Below are 15,755 nucleotides of genomic sequence, written 5' to 3'. Positions count from 1 at the left end.
CTAGTAGAGATTGTATCACCATAATCGGCCAGCAAGAATATTGGTTTCCTTTCTTATAGCAAGTTCTCTTTGGCCGAATTCCAGCAAGAAGAATTCAAAAATTTAACATTACATGAGGTTTCTGTGCTGACCAGCACAAATTATGCTTGGGTTAGAGAAGCTGCAAATACTCTGAATGCACTTGTAGAGTGAAAAGAGAAAGAAGAAATGATGTGTTTGAATATCCATCTTTCAAAACTGCTCCTCCTCTGCAATGATATACCATCAGCTACGTAAACGAATTTTCCCTTTGACAATTAGCAGCAGCACATGCATTGTTTGGATGCTCTTTCCACTTTGAATCTCTAAGAATTGACCACCACCCAATTCCCCCAATCAGTACCATACTTGCAGACATTGCTCCCCCTCCGTCAGAAACATTTCCACCTCCATCCTCTCCAAGAATTGATCCTGGATCCACTGCTGATATGGAGGAGCTAAGACTTGGCCACTTTTCTTCGGTGATATAGTACCTCACCTTGAATAAATGGCATTTGATGAAAATGAAAATTTTCCCAAAATAGACACAATGTTTGGTAATCCATTCCCCATTCAAGTGGTTAAATTTCAGTGTGTGTAAATAAAAGACCAGTTATGAAAAAATATTTAAGAGTATATTAGGTGGAAGGAAATTATTTCTGCTTCAAATGCTCATAACCAGAATACTATTAGCTAATAAGTTTTTTGCTATAAAAATGCTGTCGGAGTGGCTGATTTTTTATGTGTGTATGAAATGCTGAAAATTTGAATTATATAATTTCAGTTTGGAGCCTGGTATGGTCCCTGAAACCAGCTTATCACTTAGGGACATTTTACCAATCAACCCCAAGAACTATGATAAAAACAGGGCACCAAAGCTTGCAGGGCAGCCTACTATTGTTTACTTCCATGTTACTGTACTGTCTATTGATTCAATCAATGAAGAGTCTATGGTAAGTGTCGTAAAGTTTTGCTTGACCTATTAACCTTATATTTTTTTCCATTTTGTACATTATTTTCAGAGCCCCACTAATGTTGTAGTATAATTATTATGGATCATAATGCTAAGGTAATATAAAGATTCCTTATAAATATTTCTCGGGTTTCTAGCCGACCAAACTTGACCAAAAAAGTCTCACTCGGCTAGAAACCCGAGAAATATTTATAAGAAATATTCGCCGAGAAAAAACAAGATCATATAATATAAAGATGTTTGTACAATCTCATAAGGTCTTTAATAAGATATAAGAGAACACCCAGTGTTGATATAAATGATTGTATGGTAAAAGAATGAGGTCTTTTTAAGGACTTAGTTCTCTAAAAAGACCATTTAAAAATATACTTGTACATATATGTATTTACCATGATTTTTCCATCAGAAAGAGACATCTTAGCATAGGTTATAACAGAAAAACTGTAATTAAACTTTAAGGATTTCAATTTTGCTTCACCAATCCTAAATAGTTTGTAGATGGTAAAACCGTGGATGTTCTCAAAAATTAAGATCTAAGTCAATGCTCGATATAGACAATAATTGGCCTTTCAGCTCCAAACAATCTGAACTAGTTTACATAAAAAAGTACTATGAATGAATTCATGTGCACACTTGCATAATTTAAACACCAACTGAAGAAATTCAACGGAAAAATTATTCCCTTTGACAAGGATTTGAACCTGGATATCTTGATATCTGTTCAGGAATGTTACCAGGTACCCAGCCAAGGCAAGATATCAAGCTATCACAATTCAAAGCAAATTTCCAAGGTGGTTTTGAGCAATGAGAGTTGTTACTGGTGGCATAGCAAACCAGAAATCTTGACGTCAGGGTTTGAATCTTGATGAAATCAAATTTACTTTTCAGAGAACTTCTCTTCTAGTGTTTGTAGTTCACATAAGTCTTTCTCCTCTGATACTGCAATACTAGCATATTATAGCCATATTCCATTTTTCAAAATTCAAATCCTCATTACTTCTGTCAAACATATTTTGATATTTAATAACTTTGATGTTTTTGGGGAATAAAATTATCGCCTTTGAAGTCATTTAAAATAACCAAAGAATGTAATATATAATGCTTCACCTGAACTGCTGTTAAAAATATCAACTCTTGGCTTGCTCTGTCATTGTAAAGACACGACTTACCTCGTTAATCTACATATTTGTATGAAGAATCCTGGGTAGGTTAGATTAGTGATCTGTCCAGATGGCCAGAAACTTGGAATCTCCTGGTTAAATCCTCATTTTGGATGGATGCTTTGATGAAAATTGATGATGATGTTGATAGTCATTAATAAACGAGAAGGTATGCTCTATTTCTGCCCTCTTGTCCTGCTCATTCCTCTGGGATGTCCTGCTGATTAATTTCCTTTGCTACTCTACTCAATAATTCTTCATGTGCATTTCTTTCATGCTTTTCATCTAGGTACATAATTTGTTACCTAGTGGCTAATTTTTGCTAGGTACTTGTTTCTTCATTATATCAGTAATCTGTAAGCTTAGATTAACAACCACCAATTTTTTCTCCCTAAATGCTTGCTTTATTTTTGCTAGGTACGCTAAACCATGTAGGCAGCTTCATCAATTGATATAGGCAGCTACACTGGCTCATGCTCCATACAGCATGCAGGTGTGCATCGGACAGCCAGTGACTATCTGCCATATCCCCTGGGATGTACAAGTGCATTTTCACCAATGGTTTTGCGGAGGAAGTCTGCCTCCAGTCCACATGTAAAAATGACTGTAAGCAGACATCCACAAAATTTTTGGTGTGAGCTTTCGATGAATATATACAGGACAAAATGTGGATAACATTAGTAAGGACAGATTTGAATTTCCATGATATTATTGCGCTTAATGTGGTGATTATGTCTATTTTTCAAGATCATTGATGTCCATTTATGTAACTACACGGGTATAAAAGTCTGAGAGTTGTTAAAAGGATGTGTTGTCCTTTGCTGAATGTGAATGCTGCAACAGAAAGAGAGAGACCTGCAAGCAATGCTTTACCTAAGTGCCCACCCCAGAGGGTAGTAGGTCTCTGAGAGAAATGTCAGAAAAAACGTCACCAGTTCCAGCTATTCCAACGATAAACTAAAAGGTAAACTGCCTACCCAGCTAGCACTTTGCGAGTCATTAATGTCAGCTGGAAGGAGGAGATATGGAAGCTGCTTTGAGCAATTAGTACGCAGCTCTGCCTTTTCATACAGGTTTCATGCGGCCACTCTGACAAATATTGGGAGTAATGTCAGAATGGTGGCCAGGAGTGGATCCAGGATTTCTTTCTGGGGGGGCACAAGCAAGGCCGTATTCAGGATTTTTTTCTAGGGGGGCACAAGGATACCTCATAATACAAAACAAGCGCAACGATAATGGGACCATATTAAAAATCTTGCATATTTTTTAAGGGTCTGGGGGGGGCATGTGCCCTCCTGCCCTCCCCCCCCCCCCCCCCCTTAGATCCGCCTATGATGGTGGCCTAAATTTCAGTTCTTCCCAGATATTGATACTATTGCATCATTTCAGAGAATTAATTAAGGTAGTTACGCATAAGAATTTTGTTTCCATTCTTGGATCTTCTACATTTTGAGGAGGAATTACATTATGAGACTGTTTCAACCCCATGTTTAACTGTCAGTTAATTTATTTATGGTCCACCTCTTGTGTCAGGGTAAAAATCGTACTTAAAAACATTCCTCTTATATTAATATAATTTACTTTGAATGACTGTCATGATTCTTGTCTCCTTTTTTTTTATTATGAATTTTTGTTTACTCTTTATTTTAAGAAGTTCATGGCTTGCTTTTGTGGAATGCAAAGCTATTACATATATTCTTAGTGCAGTACATTTACAAATACTATGAAATATTGGGATGCCAGTAGACTTGAGCTGAACGAATGACATCAGACTGTTTGTGGACAAATATCATTGATGGCTGTTGGGTCTACTCTAACGGTTCTCAAAATCTGTGCATCCTTTAGACACTTTGTGCTGTTTGGGGTAGGACTCAATATAGAAATTGGGACTCATGAATGCATTCACACGTAGGTGGCTACATATTATTTTTTTTGTTACACTTATTATTATTAATTGCAACAGCTGCAATTGATCATATCATTAAATATCTGCAAATTGATTTGAAGCAAAAATTTGTAATAAGGTCTAAATAAATTTCCCTGGTAGAGATCTTTTTCTATTCTTACTTCAGCTTTACTTCCTATGCGCAGACGTATGTTGCAGACATCTTCTTGGCGCAGAGTTGGAGGGATCCACGGCTGAGATTACCAGAAAATATGAGGGAAGAATACCGAATATTGGACGTTGGATGGCTTCAGGATATATGGAGACCTGATTGTTTTTTTAAAAATGCCAAAAAAGTCACATTCCATGAGATGAGTATTCCAAACCATTACTTATGGCTCTACCACGATAAGACCCTTCTCTACATGTCCAAGTGAGTAACAATCCTTTTCTAATAATTTATTATTAGTATAAAAAGGTAGACACAGTTTCCACATTATTAAAATTGCAGGTAATCATTGAATAAAAATCAAGTCACTCCTGGTTGATATTGATTTAATATGTTAACAACTGGATGAAACTCTTTTTCAAATTCTGAGATGAATTTATAATTCAATATGTGTACCAACGTGTCTGAATTACTTCATCCATTTTACATACTCGTAGCAATGGTAAAGCTGAGAATACAGCCTAGTATCAAGAGTTTGAATACAGCCTTATATCAAGGGTTTCAATAAATTGAAGTTTTTGAAGGTACATACCGTATAAGCTTGTGTAAGAGGCGCACCCCCATTTTGTGGATCGAAGCTATAAAAAAAAAAATTTGCGACATTTTTTTTATCCTATCGTGCGGTGTTGCAGACGTATGCCTGGAATTTCGACAGTTATCGAAATTTCCTCTTTCAGTACTATTTGAAAGAGGAAATTTTGATAACTGCGGCGGCATAAGAGGGAGTAGAAAGAGTTCCGATCCTCTCTTTGCATACGCCATCGCTCTACGTTGCTTGTCCTACTCACGAACAATTTTGTTTAAAATCTCTCGCAGGAGTATTGCAATAGAATTGCAGCCGTGGAAAATTTTAAGGCAAAACACGACAGGCAAATGGCATGAGCTTTCCCAAGAGATTGAACAACAATCGGGGCAATCTCAGCGCCGTAGGATAATAACCACGTCGTAGATTTAAGGTCCCTTGCACACGCACCGATTTTGGACGGCCGGTAAAATATCGGCCGTCCACATTCCAATAGTGAACAATGGGAGAGCATTGGAGCTTGCACACGCACCGACCACACGCCGGCACCGGCAAAATGCCGGTTAGCTGCCGGCTATTGTCACTGTGGATCGCCGACGCCGGTTCAAAAACTTAGCAACGTATCGTTTGACCGGTAAAAATCCAGCGTGTGTGCAAGCATCGCTTCGACGGTAAAATATCGGCCAATATTTTACCGGCCGTCCAAAATCGGTGTGTGTGTGCAAGGGGCCTAACGGAACTACAATCGGCTCTCCATCAGCTAATGCCTCTGCCGTTTTTTTTCCTTTCCGAGACTTCACAGGAAAATATCAAGTTACAGGGGAACAATGGAAACGTGTTTCATCCCTACCCCATTCCACCAACTGACCTTTTTCGGTCTACCAGGTTCATTTCCCCGAGTTTCTGGAGGTCAAATGCTACGTGAGTCACCTTCTGAGCTCGAAGATATCTCGATATCTTTCAGCAATTGTATGACACGCTCGAGGTTCTAAAAAGAATTAGACCTAACGCGACGTATATCTTACAGCATTTAAGTTTTTTGAGCTCTAATTGATTGACACAAAGATTTATAGCTAGAATAAGGCCACTAATATTCAACATAGTCCAAACAGCACAATTTCGGAAGAAACAAGCGTAGCATAAGCGCATTCAAACAAGACGAGACGGACTGGAAACTCAGGCAACGCAAACTGCGTATATCACATTGCTGCGCCTTCGCCCCTTCGCTTTAAAGGCAACGACGTCACATGCAAGATCGGACGTGTTCTTCCCTTGCTCCTTCGCTCGTAGCTTTAAATACGGAGGGGAGGGAGCCCTCTTCCCCTCGACCTCTCCTCCAGCGCTCTTCACTTATAAGCATTTCCGATTTCTTCTATCCACCATTAAGTCCAACAATGAGCACACTCGTTCGAATTTTTTCAACCGCAGGTTTTGACACCAATATTACTATATGCAGTATAAATGCCGCGGGATGCCCACTCGTGGCAATAAATTTAGCGCGCGCTCCGGAGCGAATCACCCCGCGCGATCTTTTCAATGTTCACCTCTGGGGTACCGACGTGACGGCGCGATGCTTGCAAGAAATTCAAACAGGAGCATTTTAAAAATACGTCACTAAGGGAGAAACTCCCCTGCCTGCCGCTTGATTTTGACCCAGGGTTTCAGATGACTGACTCACACTGAAAACCAAGGCCACTCAGTTCCCCTTGAACTTGCAACCGGTGAAGGGGAGGGGGGGAAGGTAAGAAGTTTGTGTAAGAGGCGCACCCCCATTTTCGGCTGCAATATCTGGGGAAAAAGGTGCGCCTCTTACACGCGCTTATACGGTAATCTGAAATCAGCATGATGCTATATAAAGAATGAATCTAAAATCTTTCCTTCACTCAAAAATTACATTTTAATATGGAATTAGACTGAAAGTGTGGCCAATTTTTCTGAGGAAAAACCAGCTGGTATGAGAAGTCTTGGATGACCTATTTTCATATCATATCACCTTGAATCCAACTGTTTTTAGGTTGGCTAAGCTTCAACTCAGTGGCGTAGCAAGGGGGAGATCCAGGGGGTCCAGACCTCCCTCGAAATATAAAAAAACAATTACTTTGATTCATAAAAGAAAACAAAATATGGAAAAATCATGAATTTACAAAATATTTCTTTAAAAAATGAAGTTTTTTCGTTTATGAAAAGAGTTAAAATTAATTCTAAACCCTCTACATGGTAGGTACCCTGTTTCTAAAAATGTCCCCCCCCCCTAGTTTCGGACCCCCTGAGCAATATTCCTGGCTACTCCACTGCCTCAACTACCCAGTAAATACATAGTGATGTATGATGTGCTGCCTTTATACAGAGATAATAAGGTACAACAACCAAATGCCAAATATTCGCTATCATTCCTAGTATCTACTGTCTATCAATTTATGTGTTCACATTAGTTAACCATGAATGTCATGGTTTTTTAGCTCAGTTACAGCTCGTCTACTTGATGAATACCTCACAGGTTCAATGCACACAACATATTAATATGCTGCCTGTATCCAGGGTTAACAAGATGACGCAACTTTAAAAATTGGCTTACAGCTACAAGGTACTGTAAGGCGAAGAACACAGTCAATTGTTCTTTGTAATTTTTTACCAGTCAGATTGGTTCTCTTCACAAGATCTCTCTGACCAAAGCCTTGATTGTGGCGGAGATATGGTGAGGAGAATGTGGGACGGGTGGAGGAGACAAGAGATAGGAATGGGGCAATAATGACATCACAGCAACATTTTTGAGTGTCTTTTTTGTTTGACCCAGTTTGGGCAAGCAGTTTTATGCATAAATTCATCACTCTTTCTTTGTTGTGAAAGCTAGTTGCTTGAAGTAGCATCCTTGGAATATTTTTCCAATTATATATTAGGCATAATAGTCAGGGATAGGCTCTTCCCTCACCTTTTCAAAATTCATGTATCGGCATGAAGTCCTGAGTGCACACTTAGGGAGTCAGTTGGCATGAATGGTAATTGCTATTATAATGGTAATGCAATTTACCAGAATATCGCAAGTGGACGTCATGCTTTCATTATTACACCATCAGAATGCTCTCTCACATATTTAAATGTTTAGACCCCCAATGAATAAACATGTAATTGATGTTGTATCAAATAGAGGAGATTTTTCAGTTCATTTTAATCAGGAAGGCTAGCAAAGAAAATTTTGCTCTCTTAGTGATTAACTTGCAATATCAATGTGCACTGAAGGGAATCATTTTGAAAACTTTGCTTCCATGAAAAAACCTGGCAGTACTAGCATTACCTCACCAAAGTGTGTTATGTTGCTTGGAGAGTTATAACGTTCAGTTGACAGCCTCTCCAAGGAGTTCCAAAAGTTCATAAATTATGTAGTTTCATATATCTCTCCTAGTTTACATATAGCTCTTGGATATTGGGTTAGGTTTAATCCTATCTGTTGAAAAACTTATGATGAAAATTTTCTTTTTACACAGACTTACGCTCGTCCTGTCCTGTGCCATGAAGTTTGAGTCATACCCTCATGATACTCAGATATGCTCCATGATGATTGAAAGCTGTAAGTTAACTTGTTTCTTACCTCATATATATGATCTAAAAAATTTTTTTTTTCAATCTTTCTGCGAATAGTATAATTGAAGCTTAGTATTCTTGTGAGGACAGTTGCATCAGCAACATGGATTAGTTTTTTTACAGTAATATAGTTTAGTTTCAGAAGAAATCACCCATTTAAAAATATACTGCTAGTCATTGGAAAAAAGAAAAATTCTTAGAACAATGAACAAAGAGCAACCAACAAAAATACACATAAATACCATGAGAGGCCACAAAAAACTAAGAAAAAAAAAAAAACACCCACACCCTACCACTTTCTTATCCTAATCTCCTCGGCCTCTGGTCATCCTGTGTCCTCCTCCTCAGTCCCCAATGGTCTCCTTCCAGAGGAAGACCGAAATGGTCGAAAATTCAAATTTTTACGAGTGAGTCTGCGTCTTTCACCACCCACTCAAGCCTCCCCTCCCCTAATAGGCGTCAAACTATTCTTGGCCAATCTTTTCAACCTCCCCCCTCCACCCCAGCAGGTGGTAAACCTTTCCTCCTCTGATCTCTCATTCCCGCCGAAGTTTCTGTCCTCAACCGCCGGCTATCCTTTTTATCCTTTTCTCTGACAGCAACGATCAACCCTACCACACTCCTCACGGATATTCTTCACTTCTGCCGTAACTTGAAGTGGAAGCTTTTTTTGGAATTCGCACAACTATATGCAGAGTATCACCTCAAATTTCCTTTATTTCTGCCCTTTGGTTCCCGAGAAATCGCACCGAGAGTGAGCGCGCGCCACCCCAGTCAAACAATTTGGGTGGCACGCGGGTTGCATACTCTCAATATTTGTTGATCATTCTCTTTCATCGTAAAAGCTTAAAATTCTTTAGATAAACTTTAAACTTCGTCAATATAACCTTGAATGCTATATTTATCTCTGTTTACTGCCAAAACGGGATTAGTAGCAGGGGTTTATTCTACATATCTAAGTGCTTCTATCTAAATTCAGCCCGAATGTTCGTAAAATCTTTAACTTTGGGGCACGAGCGGCGGTGACTAATAATGTCCGATTTTGAGAAATTTCGGACCTGCGCCCCTGATGTAAAATGGCAACTATCCCGCAGAGGGCATATTTGATATCTCTCATTTTGCCTTTTGGTTTCCGGTATACCTTTTGATGTTTGTGCAACCTAGAAAACAAGATTTTTTAAATGAGGTATTAGTATTTAGCTTCCGTGTTTGACGAAATAAGAAGGATGAAAGAAAGTATGCATATTTTAATTTATAAAATATACAGATATTTTTTATTTTAACAACTTTTATACTACATTTAAAATTTTATTAACAAATCAATTTCCACAATTACCCAATGTCGTAGGATAACATTTTCCCTATCACAATTACGAGGATATTACTTTCGCTTACAGGCTAAAATTAAAATTGGTGTATCTTCCCATTTTACTGCACACAAAGGTTATCAAAATTCTTTTGATAAAGTTGCTCTATGGCATTCCGGAAATTTTCGCCTGTAGTCAGTCACAGCCTTCAGCAAAAATTGTTTCTGACTTTCATTTTTTGTTAGAATTTTAAAAAGCTCTTCCATCAATTTAACTCCTCATTCAGCAGTATCATCGACTACTCGCAGATGTTTTACTAGCTTTAATCCTTGCTTATCTGCGCCGTCACTTTTCCAATCAACCGGATCCTCTGATATAAATGTCACTGGAATATTAAATCTTTTGAAAATATTTTTCGAGTGTCTAGAAATAAAATCCTCGAGTTCCTTGCCAATGAAGTGGACAATATCATTTGAAGAAACCAAAATTCGTTTCGGTAACTCATCTGCACTATCTGTTATATCTGACTGTAAGGCTTCTACCATTCGCTTTATCGTCTCCTCTGGTACATTGTCCTCGAAAAATCCAAGGGCTACAGCTTCTGGGGAAAGGTACCATAAATGTTCCGAAATTTGCTCAGTACCGTACCACTAACTCCATAATCGTACTTTCTGTATTCTTAAAGATTTTTGAAAAATAATATATCTAGCCTACGAGCCTCTTCTACATTTGGCGCAGTAATCCAGGCCACCACGTAAAGACTTAACAGGCACACGTTACGAGTTATTTTCTCCTCTATTGCCTATAAAGGGGATTCCTTGCGGAAAAGAAATATATTGTCAGGCAGTACAAAGCTTTGGACATCCATCTAACATGGTGCAAAGCCCCGGGAGCGCGAAATGACTTCCCTCGCAGAGGAACACCGCCCAAAAATGTTACAGCTAATTCGAGGAGTTTCTATAATCCTTTCTCGGGTGATTTTCTTCTTATTGCTCCGACGCAAAAATCATAATACCTGCGACTGCGTCCTGTAATCTTCACGAGAACACCTGTCCTGCACGCCTGATTTGTAGTTTTCCGTATAAATGCATTGGTACAATGGTTTCCTATATTTTTTATTGCCTAAATCGGAAGATTATTACTCCTGGAGTACTTCTTTCACTCTTTTAGATCTTTAAATGACGATAACTATTTTTCGCGATTAAATGAAAAGTGAAAATTTCCAAGCGCGCGAAAACGCGACGGCTGCGTATGAATGGTGGGAAAAGCCCGTGTGACGTCATTTTGGTTCCGGCCGCCGCTGCGTGAGGCCACCTTGGTGCGAGTCTATGAGCAGGTTGCTACGATGCAGGCTGCTAGCAGGTAGCAGAGTACCCTGCTAGCAGGTAGCGCTTGGCTTAAATAAGGATTATCAATACACTATCAAACGAAGGAAATTTTCCGACCTTAGGCAGTTTTAATGGGTGATTATTAAGAGATGTTTCCCTGAGCTCTGTTCCTCATGCATGCATTAGTAATCTCAGACGATGTAAAACTCCTATCTACTCGTATAGAAACTAGGTCCCTGTGACGGCACGTGGAGTGGCATCGCATGGGCGCCAATCTTGCCTTTTACAAATGAGGAAAATTGACCATTAACATTCGTCAAAACTGGGATTTCTAAAACCAAATAATTTGTATATTATGAATACACTAATGGTGGGTAACGAATCGCAATCAATGCCTTTCGTTTTCTTTGATGAAGGAAACTACCCTATTGGCACATGGATCACAGGGGAATTTTCTCTCAAGTGACACTGATTGGAACGAAATCAAGGAATATGTCAATGCACACAGGTGGATGGTCACTAGGAAATATCACTGTAAAAGTTCCTTTATGGGGTTGGAAAATTCATTTACAGGGTTGCATTATCCTATGTCCGAATCGTCAACGCCCGGACCCATGCAGTACCATTTACCATTGTGTCCTGTGCCCACGGGAATCCTTCCTTTCTCCTCGTGCACTCCTACCCTCATTAGCCCCTCGGTTCCTACCTTATTCTCCCTCTGCTGTTCATAGATGCATCAAAACTGGGAAATCCGCCCAAACTTAGGCCACTCCTCCCCTAACTATCTATTAACTCCCAACTAACCCCACCTTTTCCTGATGTAAAGAAATAAAATCTCATAAGTTGAAACCCAGAGCTTGTACAATGACAAAGAAATACATGCAAGAAGAAGCACCTTCACATACCATTCAGGGGGTTAGCTCTCAGAAATGATTCACTGAACATATAGAGAAGCATATAAGATTTAGATATGGAAAATAAACCACTAACTGAAGAAAGATTTGATGCTTTCCCGGCGAATGATGTGAGTAAACTTCTCTCGGGTTTCCCACCGGGTTAAAGGCTTCATAATGGCCGACGTTTCGAGCTCCGACTCGGCGCTCATCATCAGGGATTTGCGCCTGATGATGAGCGCCGAGTCGGAGCTCGAAACGTCGGCCATTATGAAGCCTTTAACCCGGTGGGAAACCCGAGAGAAGTTTACTTAAACCACTAACTACAAATCCCGTTTTGGCAAGAAACAGAGATAAATATGGCATTAAAGATTATATTGACGAAGTTTAAAGTTTATCTGAAGAATTTTAAGCTTTTACGATGAGTGAGAACGATCAACAAATGTTGAGAGTATGCAACCCGCGTGCCACCCTAATTGTCTGACTGGGGTGGCGCGCGCGCTCGCTCTCGGTGCGATATCTCGGAAACCGAACGGCAGAAATTAAAGAAATTTGAGGGGATACTCTGAAAATGCCCAATGAGTCGTTGTAGAAGACAAAAAGTGATAAAATAATCCGAGAGTGACATCATCTTCAGTTATGCCCAAAAAACACCTAAAAATACCAAAATTTCAAAACTTTAAGTGCGATGCGGCACGTTTTCCCGGCATCCGATTGCAAAAATAATTTTCATGATTTATTTTCTCACCAAAAGGAACAAAACCTTGAGTCGTCTCAAAAGAAATACGAAAACTTCAAAAATAAGGACCACCCTGTTATACATGGGTACATACACGTACCACAATCCGTAAAAAATTAGAATCTTTTCAAAACAAATCCCTCATTCGTATCAGAAAATTAATTTATCTAAAAGATATCAGATCAGCTCACAAAATCCCTACCATCAACGACTTTATTTCACACTTACAAGGGAAGATCTCGCACTTTGTTCCGCCATTTACAATGCCGTATTTTTATGGCATTCGGAATGGCGAACACACATCGGAACTGGTAGTGGTTCCATTGATTGGGCCTTAGTTTGGCTGTAATTCATTAATTTTCATGCGGTACTTTTAACAATCCTTATCTATTTCGAAAATAGCACGCTGATGCTCAATTGTGTCAGTTGCTGCAGTGGTTTTCGTCGTCGACTCTCACCTGGGGGGAATAGGGTTCGAGGCTCTGTTACTGCGGTATATTCTGTAGTATTCATTTTGATCATATAGCAACAAGTCAATAATTAATTTTAATTGTAGCAAGTATAGACATGGGAGAACTTTTTTATCATCATAATCACGTTTAGGTATTTTAGCAGTGTCATTCAAACGCGGACATAAAACGACTCTAATAGCAAGGGTTGGTATGCGCTAAAATGTTAATTTTTTTGTATTTCTTATACTGATCAACTTCCACATTAAAAATGAAAACCACTTCTTGCGGAGCCCATGGCATTAAGGCTCGCGGCGAGCAGCAATATGGCTGCAGATGTAATAAAGAAGAACACAAAACGAATATAAATTGTCATATCTCTCGAACACTTGTAATTCACTTTACTCCTAACGGAAGTTACTTCCAAAATACCTATATACGTAGTAAAAGATCCATTCCGAGATATTATTTAATTAAAAATAGTATGCAATAAATGTTGATACTTAAAATCAAAAATTCCGCCAAATGTTTCTCATAATCGCTGCTTCCCAAAATCTTCCGTAGCCCTTCCAGCATAATAACAAGAGGACCAGCTACAAATGTTACTTCTTCCAAAAAAGCCACTATCATTGTTCCCCCTTCATCTTTCGGTAAGTTTTTTAATTATTAACTTGTCGCCCTATGATCGAAATGAGGTAAACATAATACACTGCCATTACAGAGCTTCGAGTGCGCTAATTTCGAAATATTTAAGGCTTGCTAAAAGTGCCGCATGAAAATTGATTAATAATAGCCTAACTAAGGCCCATTCATGGAACCACTACCGGTTCCGATATGTGTTCGCCATTCCGAATGCCATAAAAAATACGGTAATGAAAAATGCGGAGCAAGGTACGTGGTCTCCCTTTGTTAGTGAATATGAAGGGCAGAGGAAATTCACTGCTTACAGACATATGGGACTACGACCCAAGTATACCAACTGCATACGCATTGCTTCATCAAATGACTAGCCTGTGAGTCTTTTCTGTGTCTGAACATCCTTCAAATCACAGGTCTTTAATTATTGTACCTACATTTTACTGTCTAAAGTTACTGGCTAGAGTGTAGCAAATTTCTCATTGAAAAAATATATATGTTAAGAAAAGAAAAAATAACAAAAATTAAAAATAGAGAAAAAATTAATAATCAACGTTTCCTATTGTTTTGTATAGCTACATTCATAAATCCTGTAAACAATTTATTTTCTAAGTTTTATTTTCACGCAAACAACACTACAGACGCTAACAGCACTAATGCGCTAGTTATTTCTTTGTAATTCTGATACCTGACTGGTTGAGGTGAAATGGACTCACCGGTACAGTTTCCATTTTCGCTCCTTGGGCGCTGTCATTAAGTGAAGTGAGACTTGACATGCCATGATGACGGTGGACAACTCGTGCATCAACACTTCGGCCGTGATGGAGAACCTGACCCGTTGGAAATCCCGAGTAACCTTCTACAATTCTAGGTGTAGAGGTTACCTGCGAGATTAGCGAGTTTACTCGTCGAATAAGCAGTCGTAGACAAATAGCGAAGGCATTCCGAGGTGGTATTGGTCTATCCCCGGTCAAGATAGGCCATCTAAAATATAGTCTAAGGCTGTGAAGAGGCCGTGACTTGGCAACGGGAGGCCGCCAACAACCCTGTCAATTTCTGTAACAATAATGCCTTTTCGTTGTCTATTCAGTAGGCTGTTGGTTCCCTGTTCCTTGTCCGAGTGACAAAAGTCAGGCGACTGCTGGAAGATTGTAAATTGGAACGCCTTGTCTATGAGAAGAGGGTTACTTGTCTGCTCTCTCCTTGTTGTGGGAAGCGGCATTCCTGTTCTTTACCGGCAAGCTGTTCCTTACTTGTTGGACCACAGCCAGTGAAAAGGTGGGGGACTGAGCGCTGTCAGTTCGCTGCCTGTTTATTGGGCTGTTAGTCCCCTGTTTGCTGTCCGAGTGACAACAGGCAGGTGACTGTAGGTAGCATGTAAATTGGAACACCTTGTCTGTTTCTTGCCTGTGAGATGGTTACTTGTCTGTTCTCTCCATAGCAGCATACTTTGTTCCTTACCTGCTCGCTGTTGCTAATTTGGTACTAGACGAGAAGTAATTTATGTAAATATAGAATTTTAAGTTAATGTTCATTTGAAGGATTGTTAGAAAAACTTTTGTTTTGCTCTGCCACACCTTCCCTCATTTATAACAATCTTGAGTAGTTAATCGAAAAGCAAGCTTTGGCATCATTAACAGTACGACCACTACAGCAACAAATATTTCACATGTATTCATCAAAGACAGACTTCCTTAAATGAATATAATTCTGTTTCTGCACTATGCCAATATAATACACGTGATAAACCATTTTAATTTCTCCTGGTGAATTATATTGATGAATTCTTCTCGGGTTCTCGGCCAGGTTAACTCAGTCGTATAGGCCGACGTTTCGGAAGACAACTTGTCTTCCATTTTCAAGGTGTGTTACTCAATGAAAGTCCAATTTCACACTGAGAGCGAACTCCCTTAAACTGACAGCGAACAGGCATTATTGTTACAGAAATTGATAGGGTTTTTGGTGCCTGTTCACTGTTGTCTGTTCGTTCCCAATTAAGAGCAGGGGCGGATTCAGATTCAAATTTTCATTTTCAT

At 39.3% G+C, this 15,755-nt stretch overlaps 1 protein-coding gene across 2 annotated transcripts in view; it reads left to right on the top strand.

Moving 5' to 3' along the window:
* Positions 1-15,755, top strand: part of LOC124171008 (glycine receptor subunit alpha-2-like) — a 96,522-nt gene that overhangs the window by 54,857 nt on the left and 25,910 nt on the right. For both annotated transcript variants that reach the window (XM_046550132.1, XM_046550131.1), the window contains exons 5-7: positions 803-971; positions 4,243-4,469; positions 8,271-8,353. In XM_046550132.1, coding sequence (XP_046406088.1) covers positions 803-971; positions 4,243-4,469; positions 8,271-8,353 — 479 coding nt within the window. The remainder of the gene's footprint in view (positions 1-802; positions 972-4,242; positions 4,470-8,270; positions 8,354-15,755) is intronic.

Source organism: Ischnura elegans, chromosome X (genome assembly GCF_921293095.1).
Source record: "Ischnura elegans chromosome X, ioIscEleg1.1, whole genome shotgun sequence".
In the NCBI taxonomy this organism is placed as follows: Eukaryota; Metazoa; Arthropoda; class Insecta; order Odonata; family Coenagrionidae; genus Ischnura; species Ischnura elegans.
This window is presented reverse-complemented; position numbering and strand designations above follow the sequence as displayed.